At 33.2% G+C, this 22,703-nt stretch overlaps 1 protein-coding gene and 1 long non-coding RNA gene across 2 annotated transcripts; one reads left to right on the forward strand and one right to left on the reverse strand.

The window, feature by feature from the left end:
• Positions 1–1,376: 1,376 nt before the first annotated feature.
• Positions 1,377–12,624, reverse strand: LOC128242884 (partitioning defective protein 6-like). Its single transcript, XM_052960285.1, has 3 exons — positions 12,428–12,624; positions 8,725–8,947; positions 1,377–6,145 (listed from the first exon to the last, which is right to left on the reverse strand). Exons 1-3 carry the CDS (start codon positions 12,488–12,490, stop codon positions 5,196–5,198), a joined length of 1,236 nt encoding a protein of 411 aa, XP_052816245.1. The 5' UTR covers positions 12,491–12,624; the 3' UTR covers positions 1,377–5,195.
• Positions 12,625–12,832: 208 nt separating this feature from the next.
• LOC128242885 (uncharacterized) lies at positions 12,833–21,687 on the forward strand. The gene is made up of 4 exons (XR_008262736.1): positions 12,833–12,988; positions 16,309–16,467; positions 16,709–16,896; positions 17,880–21,687. It is a non-coding gene; the product is annotated as an uncharacterized LOC128242885 (long non-coding RNA).
• Positions 21,688–22,703: the final 1,016 nt, after the last annotated feature.

The following is a 22,703-nucleotide window of genomic DNA, read 5'->3' on the forward strand; positions in this document are numbered from 1 at the left end:
TGTGCACCGAATGTTCAGTACATTGTTTCAGTTTCATGCTCACAAAGATCTTTATCCTCACTATTTCTCCAAGCAGAGCAAAGTTGCACCTCTGGCACAAACTTGGGTGGCAAGCAAAAAGGCAGAAGTAAGTGATTTTTAGCTTGACTATTCAAAGAATAGGTGGGCTATACTACTCGCCCCAGCGTCGGTGTCGGCGTCCGGTTCAAGTTTTAGGGCAAGTTTTGATTTTCACTTATAAGTCCAATACCTTTCATTCAATTGACTTAATACTTCACACAGTTGCTCAGGGCCATCACATGATGAGGTTAGATAACTCCATATTATTCTTTACACAGATTATGGCCCCTGATTGACTATGGAACTTAGGTTAAATTTTTAAGGCAGGTTGGGATATTTATTAATAACTTCTATACCCTTTGCTCAATTGACTTAATACTTCACACAATTGTTCAGGACCATCACACAATGAGGTTACATAACTCCATATTATCCTTAATACAAATTATGGCCCCTGATTGACTTAGTTTAAAGTTTTAGGGCAGGTTAAAGTTTTAGGGCAAGTTGGGATGTTCACTTAAAACTCCAATACCATTCATTCAATTGACTTAATACTTCACATAGTTGTTCAGAGCCATCACATAATGAGGTTAGATAACTCCATATTATCTTATATACAAATTATGGCCCCTGATTGACTATGGAACTTAGGTTAAAGTTTTAGGGCTGGTTGGGATATTTATTAATAACTTCTATACCCTTCATTCAATTGACTTAATACTTCACACAATTGTTCAGGACCATCACCCAATGTGGTTACATAACTCCGTATCCTTAATACAAGTTATGGCCCCTCATTGACTTAGGTTAAAGTTTTAGGCAAGTAAAAGTTAAGGGCAAGTTGGGATTTTAATAAAAAAAATTCTATACCGTTCATTCAATGCAGTTACTAAAATTCAAAATTATTTAAGACCATCTTGCAACAACAAACATAACTCCATTTTAACCCTAAATACAAATTATGGCCCTTGGAATTTTTTTAAATTTCTTTTGAAAGACATATTTGTATATTCTTTACCACATTTTCATAATGGGAAATCAAGTTATTTGAATGGCTTGCGTCATTGTTCTGGCGGGCTGGTGGGAGGGCAGCATCAAAGTCACCTTATGTATCGAATAATTTTAGTTAGGTTTGACATAAAGAGACCAAACTTGGTAATATTACATCATTATTGTATTCATTTCTAAGTAAAGCGGCATAGTTGAGCGCGCTGTCTTACGATGGCTCTTGTTATAAGTCCGCTTTGTTTCCCTGTCAACAGGAAAGACCCCTGAATGAAATTTGTTCGGTCTGGCATTGACAAGCAACAAGTAAGTGTCATACATAATAGTTTATTGCATAATAAAATAAATCACTAAAGAATGTATTTAGATAATAGTAAAGTTAAAAATATTCATTATTATGTTATTTTCATACAAATGTACAGAATAATTAAGACTATATGAATAATACATTACATCACCCATCACAGCAGAATATTGTGATATTTCCACACTTTAAACCTTAAATCATTTACTTTGTTAACCATATTTCAATACCTATGTCAATTTCTACAGTAACTGAGCTTTACTCAGTTGAATCTGGTATATTTCAAGTTTACAGCTATTAACCATTAAACGAAACTGAACATCTTTGTCAAAGTTGGAAATAACAAAATAGTTATATGCTTGACAGCAGTGATTTATATTTAACATTAACTGATGAACCAACCCCTTAGCACTTTAAAGAAAACTGAAATGAAAGAGACAGCACTCATTAGTACTAAAATTTGACTCCGCGAGATAAGCAATTTTGTTTTATTTAATTAAAAAGGTCTATTTTTTGTTTGATAATACCGGTACTTCATGTTAGTAAACTCATGCAATCACACTGTTATTTCAAAACTGACTGCAATAATTGAAAAATAGCTGAACGATTTTAAATAATCAAATAATCTCACACTTATCAGTCAATTATTAATGTAAAAGTCTGGTAAACATGATTGTTTCTACATGTATGGTACAATTAAATATCAGTATAGATTGCAACTAAAATAAGGAATGTCTAGGTAAGTGATATGTAAGACTTTGTAGAAAAAATACACAACACTTAGGTTAGCAAAAATCACAACTGGTGAATTAAAAAAAAGTTAAAAAGTGTAAGATTTAGCTAAAATTATATTTCATGGAAACAAAAATACAAACACAGAAAGGCACATATATGTATTTGCAAATGTATGTTTGCTTAAGTGAAGTCGTGATAATTGATCCTTCCTTTAAAAAAATAGTTTGGCTCAATATTTTCATTTACAAATCACAAAAAAGTGTGTGAAAATCACCCGCTACACACCATATTATTATCTAAGAGGAAGTAACTGTGCATGGTAAGCGATTTGTCTAAAATGAACTTAAGACGTTTGGCAATTACCAATCTTCTTAAATACTTAACTTAGCAAAGCAACTCTGGTATTACAGCATGGTAATCATCTTTAAATGGTCATATTTCTTAGTAAATTTAAGAACACGTATGTCTTACATACACAGTTACTTTTTTCCTCTTGTATATTTGAATATTATATGTTTTACTACTGATGTTCAATGTTGATATTTGTGGCAAATGAAAATGTTCATGCAATGATTAAGGCTGACAGTAATTTCATAGTGGTTTGAATTTTTTTTAAATAATAGGTATATACATGTGTATAATAACATAAATTACTAATAAGTAAATGGCAAGTTTATAAATTCTGAATACACATGATTATGTTGCTCAACAACCATTGTAACCGTAGTAACCAAAATGGTACATGTAAAACAGTAAAACATCCGCTTCATTCCTGTACATTGAAATAAATGTACAGGATTAAAACTATGCACACTTCTGCAAATAAAAGACTAGTTATTTACTAAATACAATTCACAATCTTATGTACTGCTATACAAGCATCATGTGTATTTACAGCTAAATATATATTTTTTATAAAAATATTCACATAGACACATTCATTACAGAGTGGAATGAAATTTAAAATGTGTAAAACTAATGAAAGAAAGTTTGCCAAGTACAATCTTGACAATCAAAAATGCAAACTCAGGATATCTTTATCACATACATGCATAAGAAAGTTAAGAAATGAAAAGGTAACCATTTGAGAATCTGACTACAAGTTTTTCCAAAATTGTCTAATTTGGTGATGCCAAATGATAAATGTCAATACCTTTAATATGCAATACTTCTAGTCAATTACTGGCGCTCTACGATGAGATTCCCCTATTTTTTGCTTATATACGAATGTGTTATATGATGAAAAATCTATTCGACACTTGCCATAGACTGAACATGTGAATTCTGCCCAAATAATGTGCTATAACTATTTAGTTTCAGTGTAGGATATAATTATTCATAGGAGACCAATTATTGAAATAAGTCTGCTATTTTTGCCTAATTTTTTCTAAAATATGGCTGTTTAATATATCGAATAAAGGCAAGAAATGTATTACTGACTTTTAGTCATGTATAATCTGATTTTAAGACATTTCTTTCATCTGCTGGCAACACCTGATACAAGTACATTAGCAACTAAACTGCCAAGCACCATAAAAAGAGATCACATACATGATGTTTTTAGGAATATAATTTGTGGGTTTAACGCCATAAGGTTCCAAAACCTTCTATATTTCAATGTCGCTTGGTAGCTTTCTGGCATTAACCCAACATTGTTTTTTAATTTAATTTAAACTATAAACTTCACATATGCACAATTGTTTTGGAAGACGCTTAATCATGAAATAATTCCTCCAAACAATGTTTTTGGTTTTATATGGGCTTTACCATCAGTTTTTTTCTACTCATAAAATAATATCAAAGTTTAAGCCACTGAATATGGAACAAATCAATTAAATGCTGTCAGACTCAAAGGAAAGATGTTATTATCTGGAATGATTCGATGGACTGAAAACATGATATAAAATAAAGGCTGCGTAGTCAATACTCAAAGGTGACTTTAAATCATGATCGTGTGGATTTCTTTACAATAGAACAACCTGGAACCTGGTGAATAGTGATTGGTACAAGTCCATTACTAAAGTTACATAAATGTGCGCAAACTAAAAAGAGTACAGGCAAAAAATATATATGTCTGTTATCCCCTTACAAAAAGCAAATATGTACCTCACCAGATGTGGTTAAAAACACTTTTGTATAAAAGCAATAATTGATAATTGTCAAATGATTTAGCTAGAGCATAAAGTTTACGTTGCTACTCTTTTTCTTTCTGTTGTTTGCTGGTGCAAAAATTGCCATGGTATTTTTCTTCAATGTGGATTTTACTTACTTTTACCAATAATGATCATTACTTAAATATAACTACTTGATAGTTTGAAATATCTTTTCATTACAACTATTTTGAGAAGTACGTCTTTTATTAAAGATATAATCTACATCGCAAATGGAAGAGAACCTCATTTAACCTTTTTACAAATGTTTAAACTTAGTTGAAGGTAACCCTAGCCAAATCAAATGTTAGCCAAAAAGCAAAATATTTTCATACATGTACACAGTGTAAATAATGCTTATAATTTATATCATTAATACATGCAATCTGTGCACACCTTACTACATGAAGACTTATTTATTTACAACAATTGCAAGACACAACACATTCATAATCAAGATATGTTACAACGGAGTAAATTGACAAAAGTCTTGGAATAATTACAAAATTGGTCCATATTTCGGATACAAAAATACTTGCATAGCAACTCAATACAAATGAAAAAGCATATTTCTATCTCTAATACTATTTTCCAATAAAGACACATTGATTAAGGTCAAGGAAGAAAATCACCTCATTGTTATTTCTCAATCAAGTAACATCACAGGAATTGTATCCAATGACTGTCAATCAAAATTTAAGTTTTAAATAAATTTAAGGAACTGTGTTAACCATTGAATTTTTTTTCAAATTCTATCATTTAATAATTTTCAAACAACGTTAAATACAAACAAATGTTATCTAATGAGTAATGATATAATCAAATACTGGTTTCTTTAACTTATGCAATTTCATGTATATTTCACATTTCCATTCGAAGCTTACACATTGCTTTCTCTAAGGGGACACAACCATTGTTTGTATGAAACCGAATGGATGCCACTAGAGTGTGACCATCGGCCCATCACTGGCCCCTTTTGTGCCCCCTCCCTCATGTTTTTGCCTTCCACTTCCACTTCCGCTTCCTTGGCTACGACCACTCCCGCCAGCTTTCTGGTTGCGTCCACTACCGTTTGCCTGCTGATTGGGGCCACTCCCGTTTGACCGGTTACCTGAACTACCATTGCTCCGGTTACTATGGTAACTTCTATCACTTTTGTTCAATTTCTCCACCTGTGTCAATTTTTCAGCTGGGTCACTAACCCGACTCCTCTCTGACTTATCACTTCTGCTACTTTGGTCACTTTTTGATGAACTCTTATTTAAATAGTCTTGAACTTCGTCCTCATCATCTTGTTCTGGAATCATGTCAGAGTCATAAGATTTGGAAGACTGCCTGGAGTGACCAGACGTGTTTGTTAAGTGGGAAGCCTGCGACATCTGGGAGTACCTGCCCACTCCGCCTCGCTGTGGCGCCAGTGTAAGTCTTTGATTCACGGGTTTCACAGTAATAATCAGGTTTGAACTATTGGCCACCATCATGTCCGTGACCTGGTCAAGGGTTTTGCCGTGAACTTCAATGCCGTTCACCTCAAGCACCTCATCATTCACAGCCAACAAACCTGTACTCTCTGCCAAACCTCCTGGAACTAAACGCGAAATATAAATGCCTGGCACTTTATCAAGACCCTGTGGGGTAACGCGAACACTGGTGCCATCACGAATGTAAAAGCCTAAGGGCTTATCGGACCCATTTTTCATCAGTTTCACCCTCCGATGGGTTTCAGGCACAACGTCAACATCAATGATGGCAGAGACCCGGCGAAAGTCCTCAGGAAGGCCGATGGGAATACGGGCCCGTGGAGAGCCGGAGTCGCTACTCAGGATTTTGGTGAGAGGCTTCTTCCTCTTCTGAACCGTGCCATAACCATTCAACTCACCATAGCTCTCTCCTGTAAAGACAATATACATGTTAACAGGTATTTAATTGAACATCATACAGGAATAGATACGTGAAAATACAAATCATTTTGTATACTGGCAGTGGTTGAAATTAGCACAAGCCCACAAGCCCTGCACTGGTAAAATGTTTTCCAGGCTTATAATTCTGGGTTTTATAAGCGGGTCTTGTTAAAAAATGTAATGCCAAGCAATTTGATTTTGGCTTGTTCATCCAGAAGACTAATTTCGATGACTGTACTGGGTAGACAGTTGTACCATATTTTTTACTTGAATTATATCAATGATTATAATATAAATGAAACTCTTTGTTAAGGTCATATTAGTTGAATACTATATTGCTCATATGTATATATGAATGCAATTAACATAAAAAACATTTGTAAAATTTCCACAGAGAAACCACAAACCTGATTTTCTCAATATCTTTCCCTAAGGTTTACCTCTTGTATTTGATGTTTACAGTAATAAACAACATTTTGGCACTTTTTTAACTGGGGATTTTGTGGCCACATAGCTAATAATTTAATAATTGAAAAAAATGTTCTTCATCAACCTCTTTTTGGTTCTTTAACAATGGCTATTTCTATTTCAAACATTTGTTTAATTCCAAATGATTATTTACATGTTCTATGGTAGTTATGTAACAATGATTGATTGTCAAAGTAATAAAAATTTAATTGGTCAAGAATAAGGTAGCAATAGTATATTTTCTTAAATTCTGAAGCATATCAGTTTATGTACCTGCACTTAAGTTAAGTATATATAAAAAGAACAGTTATTAACCTTAGGTATCTTTGACCTTCTAATCATATCATCCTATGGGAGCCACTATTCTTTCTGTTGCAGTCTTAAAGGAAACTTTTCCCACTATGCCATATTTATAATAAGACCCATATCTGCTTGTCACAATCAAGTGAGCAAAAACAAACTTCCTTTGTTTAAGGCAAGCCCTCCACCATTGAGTTTTCTCGATCTTAGATAATAAACTCTAATTTAAGAAAAAAAAATTAAGTTGTTGACAGTGAACTCCATTTGTATGGATTACAATGATAAACAGTCATAGTATTTACTGTTATTATTTAATACACAACATATATAAATGTCATGGTCAGCATTCATCACTTGCATTGCTGTTTTAATTCGACATTTAAAATATATAAATAACTATGTCCCTACCCTACTTAGAATTTTTGAGACCATTGCCCTAAAATCAGATAAAAACAATTAGGCATATTTCCATTGTCAATAAAACAACTTGTTAATTTGAATTTTGTGATATCTTATCATTCTCTGATAATTCTGCCAATATACCATGTACATTGATAAACTAATACCATAGATCTGTGCACCATTTTGAGATTTTAAAAAGCTATTCAAAGAGAAGAAACCAGATATCCCATTAATTGGCAATCCATGCCAGTTTTATGATCACCTTAATCACCCTCTTATCACACAAAGGTAGATAAACCAGCACACTGGCCACAAACATGTCATTGGATTGGAATATTGTACCTTCTGTATTAGTGCATACAAAAGCTAAGTGCCATTTGCATATTTATACCTGTATAAAGGTTTAAGGTAGGTTTAGTTTAAAGTGCATTACAAAGATTATATTCTAATAAAAAAAAGATTTCATTGGAAATACCCTAATGATCTATATATACACCCATGTAATCTTGATATTTATTTGAAACTCAATCTTCTTAGTGCTTTATCTAAATTAGAGACCTAACAATCTACAACACACAGTGATATAAAACAGTCACATTTTATCAGCTATTACACTAATGAGAAAATTAGGCTGTCGATATCTGAAATACCACAATCATGCTACAGACCATTCTCACTTTTATGTATGTCTTTTACCAATGTTGGATAAGTCTTAAGGGTAAAAGCTTAAATTTTAATAAATGTATTCATAAACTAAAACCTGATATTACTTACATACATATAATATGCATTAATTGGCTAATATATTCTTATTACATTTTAAATTTTTAAGTTTAACAAAGAAATCAGCAGTTAATTCAAATTAGAGAAACAGTAGACTCATTGTGAAAATCATGTAAGAAGCCAAACTCAACTAGAAGTTTTCAAGTCTTTAAAATAAAACATGATTTAACATCTAAGTTAATGCCATATCCCTTACTAATAAAGTAGACCTAGGGTATCATAATATACATATATGCATAATTCATCAAAGCGATTCTAAATGTGTTGTTCATGAATCACTAAAAAAGCACTGGATAAAATTAATGGTCTCTAGTTAAAATTTGCATGCATTAGGTACACAAATGTAGTCTTAAAAATGGAAATATATTCCTTCTTCGGATAAATCCTGAAAATTCTTCATGTATAGCCAACCAGTATTAAGTGTACAAATGAGCTTTTTGGTGGGTGAGTATGTGAACACACATCATCAGTGGCACAAAATGTACTTTTGCAAACTACATTGTAACAATGTATATTAACATTTTCGTTACTGTTTTAATATCATATCCATCTTAAGACATCCAGTTATTCATATGATAATACTTAAAAGCCAGAAAAATTACAATAGCAATTATACCTTTCTTTTGTACATTTATTCTAAGAGCAGGCTTAGCAGTAAAGATGGCGAGGTTAAAGTTATCATCATTGTTGATAGGCAGTAGGTCCCCATGGATGTCGGTGTATGTTATTGTGAATGGATGGTCCTTAAGAAAGTGAATACGTTCAACAGTCTCCTTGAAATCTGCAAATTTTGTCTGTCTTCCACGGTCCACAGAAAATCGTCGAAATTCTGCATCAAACTGAAATACATACAATACAAATGGCGTAAGTTAGATATCATATGTTGAAATCTATGTTCCCTGGGGAAGAATTTACCAGTGTTATTTTTTAACCCCTTTACACAGGAGCAGCAGTCAGAATGTTGGGAACACAGAGGTTTTGAAAGGGAAACATAATTAGTTGGGGTTTTTTTATTTGATACTTATGTATTGTATTTTTTATATCTTTTACTGTTTACAGTATATATTTTATTTATGTTCGGTCATGCTGTTTATTTAGAAGCGAAATAGAATCAAATAATAGTTAGTCATCTTAATTCATACCGGAATCATCTAAATAAGGCAATAATTCTATTTTGTATGCATTTGTTGTGATTGGGATAAGAGTCTTAAAATATTGATGAAGTCTTGTTTGTGATTTTATGTTCTATGTCTTTGGCGTTTACCCAGTGCCACAAAACTGGGTTTATGTTTAAACTTTTTGCTCAATATTAATTCAAGGAAGTAATAAAAAATGAGTGCATTTGCCCATTTGTTTTTAATTTTAAAAGGTTTCCAAACAAATTAAGAGACATTTTTTCCTGAAAAAGAGAACGGTTAACAATCAAGGAAGTTGTCAAATTGATGCACTTTGTAAAACGATACGAAGTTTGCAGATTCCACTGACGAGGCTTTATTACAGGTCACAAGTTCTGTGAGACAACTTCCTTACTGATGAAGAGACAATGGCATGAATGCCGAAATTCTAAAATTAGCAAATTAAAGCAATTCGGAAGGAAATAAAAGCACTGCAATAAATTTCCTCTTTTTTGATCCAAATGACCAGAGAATTAGGGTAGGTGTGACTCATTTGTCCAAGATACCACACCTGCCTGAACACCTGTACAAAATGTCACAAGAACGTCGATGCTATTGTCTATCTCAGATTATTATACGACCTCTTTATTGGGCATCACAATTATTAATATACTGTAAAGTAATGTAAAGTAGCTCGACTACCGTAAAATGGTCGTTTTAGGTGATACAACATGGCGGCGACCATGCAAAAAAGTTTATTGGAGGCTCTGGATGCGATTCGAACACATGAAATTGAAACAACTCGTTTTGTGTCATGGTCTTCGCTTAAAGGATTTGGAAATCTTGCTAATGGTTTTAATATTGCTCTCACTTCGAGTTTATAGACGAAAGTCAACAAAGGAGAAACACATTTTTTGGTGTCTATCTTGAAAACAAATTATGAAAATTTTGTAGTTGAAGCATAAAAAAGTGGTCTTATTTGTCATATTATCTATCATTCATGATCAACGCAGTTCCTCTTGTCTATCGTAAAATATTATTCTTGAAATGTTGAACTTAACTGTAGCTGTTTATCCAGATTTTTTCTTATTATCTATCGTAAAATATGTTGTTGTTTTTTAAATTTATGATAGACAATGAGAATTATTTATATTTTTCTTATTTGTCCTATAATTACATGAAAACACAAGTAGTAAGTTTCTTACAGTCAATCATGATTTTTGCTTTACTGTAATTATGTATGATTTGTTTTCGTATTGTCTATCATAAAATATATTTATTAAAATTTATGATAGACAGTAAGAAAAATATTTCATGATAGATAATAATGAAAATAATTCCTGATAGACAGTAAGGAAAAAAATCATGGTAGACAATAAGAAATATTTTAATTTATATATATGCATTAAAATTTATGATTGACAGAAAAAATATTTCATGATAGACAATAATAAAAATAATTCATGATAGACAGTAAGAAATATTTTTCATGATAGACAATAAGAAATATTAAAAAAAAATTCTTATTGTCTATCATAAAATATGATAATATTTATGATGGACAGTTAGAAAAATATTTCATGATAGGCAATAATAAAAACAATTCTTGATAGACAGTAAGAAATATTGTTCATGATAGACAATAAGAAATATATATTTCATGATAGACAATAAGAATATTTTTTCTTATGTATCATTTACATAAAAAATATTGTCTATCATAAAACATGGTTTTCTTAATTGTCTTTCCTAAACATATATATTTTATTTATTTTCTAATATAAAATGAATCTTTCATACTGGGATTAATCTTATCAATAAAAAAAATAGAAATGAACATTACTGTTCATTTAACTTTAACCATTGTTTATCTGCCATCACATGGCTTCAAGATAAGTTTAATGACATCATTAATTTTATTATAATAATAAGGTAATAAGTGATACTGGTTATGAAAGTTTATCTTAAAAGGAGGGGAGAGTTCAGGAATAGACGTTAGAGAGGGCATACCTAAGGGGCGTACTCCGCTCCCCAAGAGAGGACATACCTAAGGGGCGTACCCCTCCCCCCCAAGGGTCCGCTAGACGTAAGCAATTTGTGAAGAAATCAGAAAGACATACAAGTGAACATAACACATCGGTGGCCTTCAAGTAGTGGTAATATTGACTTCATGGCATATCTTGCACATGTTCAAGGATTGCGTTCTGCTACAAAACTGGAGAAAATAACTTTTTTCTCAGTTTTATGGCATGTATGCTTTTCTTGTTTTCAACAAATATCACACGGATGATGGATACATTTTCACCAGTATTGGAAATTGTTGGAAGACGTGGAAACTGTTGTTTATATACGGATGAAGAAACATCAAGAGGACATAATTAAAGGAAGTTGCGCTGTTTGAATTTGTTGTTATGAGTTCACATCGCCTGCACATGATGGCATTTGAAAGGTGTAGTTTATTAATTTCCACTCCTTTGAGATAGAATGCAAACTTTGAAGACTTTAGTGATGGGGCATGTGCCGGGTGTGCCATCCCCCCTCCCACGGAAGCGTTTGTGTTAACTGTTGGTCATTGCAATTGCTCATTGATCTGTGATAGACTGCAGACTGTGAGCAGAAATTATTGATTGGCAATTGAAGCCAGTTCTATTTCTTTCTCACTTACACTTGTTTGATCAATGTACTTTTCTTTATATTATCAAAGAACATATTTTATGCAAAAATTAAAATATATCAATTGATTTTGTTAATATGTACCTTCAAATGTCCATAAAAGAAATGGTATATGATAGGGTTATTTTTGTATGACATACATAAATATCAATTAAAATATTTCTTTGATAGACACTAACAACTTCGTATTAAAAGGTACATATTATTGAGATGCGGACAACAGTTTCATAAACGTGATACTCTTAAGCCTAAAATCTGTTTGCTCAATAGCCTATTCGTCAAGCTAAATAATCTGTGATAGACAACAGTTTCAACGTATTTATAAACGTTGCATTAAAATAGTTCATGATAGACTCCTAAAAAAGTATGGAATATACTATAATATAGTAATATTGCCATTCCTTTTATAACATAAAAGTAAAAAAAAAATATCACGACAAAGATGAACGACATTAATAATTCTGATGGCCTCAAGCAGGTCCGATCATAATTTAGGATAGACAACTGGGCCGACCTCACAAGAAACCATACCTTGCTCTTTACTTCAACAACTCCGGAATCATTCCTTAGCGAAGACTTGGAACTCTTCGACATGTTGAAGAATATTTGGGCCCTGATCAGGGCGAATTATGTATTATTACCCGTATTATAGTGATTAATTATTGTTTTGATTGACACAATTTCCAGGCTACACACATTTTCATGACGTCATTACGCATATATTCTCTAAATAGGCCGCAAGACAGAAATAAATAGTTTGGAACTCTGTTCAAGCATTAAGGCTTAATAATATTTTGATATATAAAAATATATAACATCATTAAAGATAAGTCCAATGAGACCTAATTTTCAGGAATACAGTTTTCGTAAAAATTAAATACAGTATGGATTTTGATAAACGACAGTGTGGATTTAGGCAGGTGCGTGTTTACACAATTACGTCATTGATATCTGTGTAAAACACATGAGTACACCACAGCGAACAAAATTGCTGGTTTGTAAAACCTTGGAAGAGGCTTTAAGGAAAATCCAGGAGCTGGAAATGCAAGATAATTTGTGCCTGACTCTAGTACGAAGAATTTTGGGAAGACGGTATTAAATATTTCCATAATTTTATGCATTATTTAACTATTGATGCTTGCAAATCATTTTTTTCAGCAAAGCACACAGTGATTTGGTGGGAATGAGCTGAATTTTGACCTTTACAAAATTTATTGACATTTAACCTAAACTAACCTAAACAAGTTAAACAAATGACAATTGGCTTTATAATGGTAGTCCTAGTTGGGCCTCATGTTCTACAGCACTGTAGTTTATCAAATGACCATATATCTTTATACTGGTAGTCATAGCTGGGGGACACGTTCTAAAGCACTGTAGTTTATCAAATCACCATATATCTTTACACAGGTGGTAATAGCTTTGGGACACGTTCTAAAGCACTGTAGTTTATCAAATGACCATATATCTTTTAACAGGTAGTCATAGATCGGGGACACGTTCTAAAGCACTGTAGTTTATCAAATGACCATATATCTTTATACAGGTAGTCATAGCTGGAGGACACGTTCTAAAGCACTGTAGTTTATCAAATGACCATATATCTTTATACTGGTAGTAATAGTATTGGGACACATTCTAAAGCACTGTAGTTTATCAAATGACCATATATCTTTATATAGGAAGTCATAGCTCGAGGACACGTTCTAAAGCACTGTAGTTTATCAAATGATCATATATCGTTATACTGGTAGTAATAGCTTTGGGACACGTTCTAAAGCACTGTAGTTTATCAAATGACAATATATCTTTATACTGGTGATCATAGGTGGGGGACACATTCTAAAGCACTGTAGATTATCAAATGACCATATATCTTTATACTGGTAGTAATAGCTTTAGGATACGTTCTAAAGCACTGTAGTTTATCAAATGACCATATATCTTTATACTGGTAGTCATAGCTGGGGGACACGTTCTAAAGCACTGTAGTTTATCAAATGACCATATATCTTTATACAGGTATTCATAGCTGTGGGACACGTTCTAAAGCACTGTAGTTTATCAAATGACCATATATCTTTATACTAGTAGTCATAGCTGGGGGACACGTTCTAAAGCACTGTAGTTTATCAAATGACCATATATCTTTATACAGGTAGTAATAGCTTTGGGACACATTCTAAAGCACTGTAGTTTATCAAATGACCATATATCTTTCAACAGGTAGTCATAGCTGGGGGACACGTTCTAAAGCACTGTAGTTTATAAAATGACCATATATCTTTATACAGGTAGTCATAGCTCGGGGACACGTTCTAAAGCACTGTAGTTTATCAAATGACCATATATCTTTATACTGGTAGTTATAGCTGGGGGACACGTTCTAAAGCACTGTAGTTTATCAAATGACCATATATCTTTATACAGGTAGTCATAGCTGGGGGACACGTTCTAAAGCACTGTAGTTTATCAAATGACCATATATCTTTATACTGGTAGTCATAGCTCGGGAACACGTTCTAAAGCACTGTAGTTTATCAAATGACCATATATCTTTATACTGGTAGTAAAAGCTTTGGGACACGTTCTAAAGCACTGTAGTTTATCAAATGACCATATATCTTTATACGGGTAGTCAAAGCTGGGGGACACGTTCTAAAGCACTGTAGTTTATCAAATGACCATATATCTTTATACGGGTAGTCAAAGCTGGGGGACACGTTCTAAAGCACTGTAGTTTATCAAGTGACCATATATCTTTATACTGGTAGTCATAGCTTTGGGACACGTTCTAAAGCACTGTAGTTTATCAAATGACCATATATCTTTATACAGGTAGTCATAGCTGGGGGACACGTTCTAAAGCACTGTAGTTTATCAAATCACCATATATCTTTATACTGGTAGTCATAGGCGGGGGACACGTTCTAAAGCACTGTAGTTTATCAAATCACCATATATCGTTATACTGGTAGTCATAGCTGGGGGACACGTTCTAAAGCACTGTAGTTTATCAAATGACCATATATCTCTATGCTGGTGGTCATAGCTGGGGGACACGTTCTAAAGCACTGTAGTTTATCAAATGACCATATATCTTTATACTGGTAGTCATAGCTTTGGGACACGTTCTAAAGCACTGTAGTTTATCAAATGACCATATATCTTTATACTGGTAGTCATAGCTGGGGGACACGTTCTAAAGCACTGTAGTTTATCAAATGACCATATATCTTTATACTGGTAGTCATAGCTGGGAGACACGTTCTAAAGCACTGTAGTTTATCAAATGACCATATATCTTTATACTGGTAGTCATAGCTGGAGAACATGTTCTAAAGCACTGTAGTTTATCAAATGACCATATATCTTTATACAGGTAGTCATAGCTGGGGGACACGTTCTAAAGCACTGTAGTTTATCAAATCACCATATATCTTTATACAGGTAGTCATAGCTGGGGGACCCGTTCTAAAGCACTGTAGTTTATCAAATGACCATATATCTTTATACTGGTAGTCATAGCTGGGGTACACGTTCTAAAGCACTGTAGTTTATCAAATGACCATATATCTTTATACAGGTAGTCATAGCTGGGGGACACGTTCTAAAGCACTGTAGTTTATCAAATGACCATATATCTTTATACTGGTAGTAATAGCTTTGGGACATGTTCTAAAGCACTGTAGTTTGTCAAATGACCATATATCTTTATACAGGTAGTCATAGCTGGAGGACACGTTCTAAAGCACTGTAGTTTATCAAATGACCATATATCGTTATACTGATAGTAATAGCTTTGGGACACATTCTAAAGCACTGTAGTTTGTCAAATGACCATATATCTTTATACAGGTAGTCATAGCTGGAGGACACGTTCTAAAGCACTGTAGTTTATCAAATCACCATATATCTTTATACTGGTAGTCATAGCTGGGGGACACGTTCTAAAGCACTGTAGTTTATCAAATGACCATATATCTTTATACAGGTAGTCATAGCTGGGGGACACGTTCTAAAGCACTGTAGTTTATCAAATGACCATATATCTCTATACTAGTTATCATAGCTTTGGGACACGTTCTAAAGCACTGTAGTTTATCAAATGACCATATATCTCTATACTAGTTATCATATAGCTTTGGGACACGTTCTAAAGCACTGTAGTTTAACAGATGACTGTATATACTCCGGTACATATCTATACCTAACACTGGTTTATATGGCAGGAAGTATATTGTCTTCAGCTGTGTTCTTATTCCACTGACCATACACATTTATATTAGAGATTTTGACTGGACTTTACCTTAAAAGCTCTGTTTTTTTATTAAATTCTCTTACCATATAACTCTATAAAGGTGACTTTCTCATGCACTGTAGGTCAATTGACAGATGTTCATTTTTTTTAGATTTGGCCTAAAAAGACCTGTAGCAGTTAACAAGCTATTAGATGCACAATAGCACAAAATGACCACCACCACTATCACCCTAAAGTGTGTGCTTGGTGTCTGTCTACACGTGCTTGCTTCTGGAATGTTGAAGAACAAACTGTGTTGAAACACCAACTGGTAAGACTGTGCTTTGTGTTTGTAATTTTGTATGATAAGACATTTATTGTTTCCGCCAGGCCTAAAGGAAATGTCTATGAACAAGTACAGGTCTATACACAAGTACAGGATTGAAATATAAACAACGATTTAAAGAGTATTGAGTTGATGAGTGAGAACAAAAATGATATACCCATGTACATTTACATGTTCAATAAATAGTGCATCTCATACTCTGAATAATAATTCATTTTGCTATTAGGAGTTGGTTATGGACCTTTGCCGCCCTTCATCCAGAGCCTTCCACAGAGATGGCAGATATATCGCTGCCTGGACCAACAGTTGACCATGCCGTTGAGTCCATGATATCAGTAGCAGCCATGAAAACATCTACAGAATTACATCTGCGGCCGTGGCTATTAATGGATACATTCTGCACCACTTCCATGTGTAAGAATAGAACTTTCCAAGTCCTCAGCATAAGCATTTCTGTATTTAAAACGAAAAATAATTAAAAATAAATAAATATAGTTTTAAATAATTATATACAGGCAAAGTAAATTATATAATTTGTTTCATGAATGTGTTGTTTTTTTAATTGCTGTTAAAGCAACAGTGTGCACCAGATGATCAAATTGCAAGTTTATTAAGTTTAGCAGTTATTTCATATTTTTCCATTCAAAAAGATTACTGGGTATGTCTACCTAGTAGAATTAATTTCTTATGCGTGATTGGCTAGTCGATGTTATCACATGATATAACCAAGTTAGGTGTATAGCTTTAATATACCACTTGATTGAAGTAAGCCTTCGTAGCACAGTTGATACAACACTGGACTTCAATTTCGGTGACACATTTTTTTTTACATGTTTGTACTTTTTTTACAATTATGACATAAAAGCGTAACACATTCTATTAAATAATTGTCCTGAGATATGTTACAGAAAAAAACCTTTTTAGTTCCAATCTGGTGTACAGTCCCTTTAAGGCCTTATACCGTACTTGTAGACTTATTGTTTATGATAGTCTGTTTAATCATTTTATTGTATATGGGCAACATTTTATGTAACATCACTTTATGTAAAAAGTAAGCCTTCGTAGTACAGTTGATACAACACTGGACTTCAATTTTGGTGACACATTTTTTTTACATGATTGTACTTTTTTTACAATTATGACATAAAAGCGTAACACATTCTATTAAATAATTGTCCTGAGATATGTTACAGAAAAAAAACTTTTTTAGTGCCAGTCTGGTGTACAGTCCCTTTAAGGCCTTATACCGTACTTGTAGACTTATTGTTTATGATAGTCTGTTTAATCATTTTATTGTATATGGGCAACATTTTATGTAACATCACTTTATGTATTTTTTTTTATAAAAAGTCACTGTGAATATAAACAGTTTTCAAATATGTACATTAAAATTGCAGGCTGTCAGTTTGAAACGTCTCTACTCTGACAGAAGGAAGGGAATGAATACCCAGGATTGTTCCTCAGGAAAATCTCTTCAACAGACTGTTGTCAGTTTGCATGCTCTTTGGATGGAATTACTCTACCTTGGCTTGCAGAGAATCTGTGATATAAAAGACCTCTTTTGTGCTGCATTGTGTCATTGATTTATTGTATTTTATATGTATTATGCCACTATTGTAAAAACAAATGGGCATATGTTTTAGCGTATGTTTTCAAACAGACACATTTATATTTCAAACAGACACATTTATATTTTTGAATAATTTGAAAATACATTTTGTAGGTTGACTTCAATCCATGAAACATTAATGGTAGGTTATATTTGACCAGAACATGACAAGTATTGTTCTCGGAGTTTTTTGGTCGAAGGTGAAGGTAATGGCTAACAGTGGTTATTCTGCACAATGAACCTTGAATTCTTTGACCTAGGACCATTAATATTTAGTGATTGATATATCAGTCCAACTCATATGTGAAAGGGACATGATGAAATTGAGCAAGAGCTTATTAGCATTGCAAATTATTATTTGTTCATTTTTAGCTCGACTATTCGAAGAATAGGTGGGCTATACTATCATTAACAATTCTGCGTTAAAGTTTTCATTTTATGTAATAAAATCAAGAGTTTTTATCCAATGGTAATCAAACTTGGTCAGACTATTTGTCGGCATGTTATCTTGAAGATGTATGAATATGGGTCATCCCTGGTCAAATTCTAGGTCACTAGGTCACATCTTAGAGAAAATATTTCCATGTCATAAATTCAACATTTTTTTCATATCTTTATGAAACTTGGTCAGAATATTTGTCTGCATACTATCTTGAAAGTTTTTTAATATGGGTCATCCCGGGTCAAATTCTAGGTCACTAGGTCAAATCTTAGGAAAATCATTCCACATCATAAATTGAACAATTTTTGTCAAATCTTTATGAAACTTGGTCAGAATATTTGTCTGCATAATATCTTAAAAGTTCTATAATATGGGTCATCCCCGGTCAAAACCTAGGTCACAAGGTCAAATTTTAAAAGAAAGAATCCCACAGTCATAAAAATTCATTAATTTTAGTCAAATCTTTTTTAAACTTGGTCAGAATATTTGTCTACATGTTGTCTTAATCATTTGTGAATATAGGTCACCTCAGATCAAAAACTAGGTCACTAGGTCAAATCTTAGGAAATACTTTCCTGATGTCATAAAAAAAATCCATGCTTACCAAAGCTATCCATATCAGTTAATAACTAAATTCAATTGTTATTTTATAAACACACATCCCAATCATGAATTTCAGACCTAACCATATTTTTCAAAAATTTAAATTTTAATTAACTTTAAAAATATTTGTGTACATGAAATCTTAGATGATAAAGTGTGTCATCTAGGGTCAAAAACTAGGTCTCTGGGACAGATCTTTTTGGAAAAGCTGATGTATTTATAAAATGTTCGTTTTTCCTCACACAAATGGAATAGTTTCTGTTGATCAGGTTATTTGTATGAATGATATCTCCGATAAATATAAATATGGGTCTTTTTGGTTAAAAATACTAGGTCATTAGCTCAAATCCTAGGTTTGCAAAATTGCATTGTCAAATAGAAAATCAAGCTTTGCCGCGTTGGCGTCTTGTTATTTTTTTTATTTTGACAGGCACATTTTTATAATCTTAACCAAATCAAACCTTGTTTTGTCACATTGTGATTCTTATTCACTTTTTTTATTTAATTGTTTTATTGCTTTTTACAGGCACATCACACTATTATTGTATTTACGTCCAATTCCAAGAGGCGTAGTAGAGCGCACTGTTTTATGACAGCTCTTGTTAACCTGTAAAGTGAAACCTGGTTATAAAAATGACATGACTGTGTCATTGTGTTGGCAGGCCAGGAGGAGGGCAGCATCAAATACATCTACAAACTTAGTATACAAAGTATTATAGAATTGCTTTCGGGGCCCATAGGATCAAGGTCACTAAAACAAAAAAATATTGAAACTTAATCGCACAACAAAGGCTTAATTAATTAGGTTTGTCTGTCAATCATTGAAAACTTGTTGTTTTTTTTGCATTGCAGCATTTCATGCTTAATTTTTATTTTGTCTCTTTATTGCATATTACCTTTATCATTATTGTATTCATTTCTAAGACAAAGCAGCATGTAGTTGAGGGCACTGCCCCATGACAGCTCTTGTATATCCTAAAAAGAATACAATAGTGATATACCCTGATATAGGTAGTTTTGGTACATTATCATGGTTTTAATTTTAGCTTTACTGGCCAAAGATCAGAATATCTGATGTGATGGTAATGTGTACGTAGTATGTGCTTCCTAGCGCCTGTAAACAATTGCTTGTGAACACCATACAGTCTTTAGTTATGATTGTATCTCAATAAAACAGTATTTAGATATCCAATAGAGCTCGGTTCCTTTCGAAAACCAGTCAGATCTGCCCATGCATGCCTAGATTATAGGCCTTGAACGTCTGTGCGACTGTAAACAATTGCTTGTGAACATGGTACAGTCTTCAGTTTTAATTGTATATAGATGAAACTTGTACAGTATTAAGATATCAATTAGAGCTTGGTTCCTTTCGAAAACCAGATCTGCCCATGCATACCTAGATTATGGGCCTCAAAAGTAAAAAAAAATGCTATTTTTAGCCAAGTCTACATGAGCGAAGTCTATTTTTAGACAAGTTTACATGTTAAGTCACAAATTCATGTGAAAAATTGTTCAAATTAGGCCCCTGGGGTCATTATTGGCCACGCCACTGGGTTCACCGGTTTGGTATACTAAATTGGGAAATGTTTGAAAATCTTTATGTCTGAAACAACTATGCAGACCCTTGTTATTTTGAATAAGGATTATTTTATTGGTCTGCTACCATGGTTGTTCAAATTATGCCCCTAGGGTCAAAACTGGCACTGCCCCCAGGGGTCACAAGTTTTTTAAGAAATATTTTCAAAATCTTCTTGTTTCAAACCACAAGGCTCATATCTTTGATATTTGTTGTGGAGCATTATATGTAGACCGTCTAGCAAAACAGTTGAAATTATGTGCCCTGGGCCGGGAAACCATCCATTTTGTCCTTTTAACGCTACAAAAATGAAAATTTGACCAATAGTACAGTTTTGTAGCAAATTTTATTCTCCTCAGATGACCTTTACTTGGCACATATTAGAATACTAGTAGTTCATGCAACTAATCTGCTTACAACACTTTCTGTTCTCAGATGTTAAATGTGCAACGTTTTAAGCTAACTCAAACACAAAACGTGAACAATATGTTTGTTGGCTATTACTCATACATACATGCTCTGGATCAAAAATAACCACATGAGCCATGCCACTAGAGCATAGGCACTCATGGGCCTCTTGTTTTTTTTAGAAAAAAAGCATACTGATCAACCCTATTTATTTTAGAAGTTAGCTGAAACCAAGAACTTTTTTTACCTTACTTTTATATTAGATTGTGTATTGCTAAGATTTTTGCTTAAAGCTCCATTTAAGGTAACTGTTCATCTCAAATGTAACAGCTTTTGCCTTCAAACTTTTAAAATTTCATTGAACCAGTGGGTTCATCATGATGCACATCTGTAAATGTTTCTCCCTAATATGGGCTTTTATGTTTGCAAACAGAACATTGAACAATTGGCTTTCTGTGTAAAGTAAACCCTGTCCAGAACATTTGTCAAATTGCTGTGTCAGCACTTGTTTGAATGGATTTATTTTATTTTCATATTATGATTTCAAATAAAGTATTTAAAAATGTTGATTTCTTGTATGAAGTGATTACTATAATCCTTATAAGGTCAACAGGAAGCTTGAAAAAGTATCTGTTACATGTATTAAGGCATGATTAAAATCATTTTTCCATTTTGCAAAAAGCAGATGGTTAATTTATACCACCTTCAGGTAGTCATGATGAACTCTTCAAAGATATCCCAGGTAAAGGTAGTCACGATAAACTCTTTCAAGTTATCCCAGGTATGCATGGTCACCTCTTAAAAGATATCCCAGGTATTCATGATCACCTCTTCAAAGATATCCCAGTTATTCATGATCACCTCTTCAAAGATATCCCAGTTATTCATGATCACCTCTTCAAAGATATCTATCCCAGGTAGTCATGATCACCTCTTCAAAGATATCTATCCCAGATAGTCATGATCACCTCTTCACAAAGATATCCCAGGCAGTCATGATCACCTCTTTAAAGATATCCTAGGTAGTCATGATCAACTCTTTAAAAATATCCCAGATATTCATGATCATCACCTCTTCAAAGATATCTCAGGTATTCATGATCACCTCTTCAAAGATATCCTAGGTAGTCATGATCAACTCTTTAAAAATATCCCAGATATTCATGATCACCTCTTCAAAGATATCCCAGGTAGTCATGATCACCTCTTCAAAGATATCCCAGGTAGTCATGATCAACTATTAAAAGATATCCCAGATATTCATGATCACCTCTAAAAGATATCCCAGGTAGTCATGATCCCCTCTTCACAGATATCCCAGGTAGTCATGATCAACTCTTAAAAAATATCCCAGATATTCATGATCCCCTCTTCAAAGATATCCCAGGTAGTACGGTAATGATCAACTCTTAAAAGATAACCCAGGTAGTCATGATCAACTCTTTAAAGATTTCCCTTTGTAACCATGCAGTTGTTGCAAGCATACTTTAAAGCCCTGGTAAAGGGGAGATCAATGCAAACTGAACATGGATGGTTTGTGTGGAAATGAGCCCACTTTTTTGGTAGAAAGTTCTATGTGATTA

This window comes from Mya arenaria, chromosome 8 (assembly GCF_026914265.1).
Source record: "Mya arenaria isolate MELC-2E11 chromosome 8, ASM2691426v1".
NCBI classification, from domain to species: Eukaryota; Metazoa; Mollusca; class Bivalvia; order Myida; family Myidae; genus Mya; species Mya arenaria.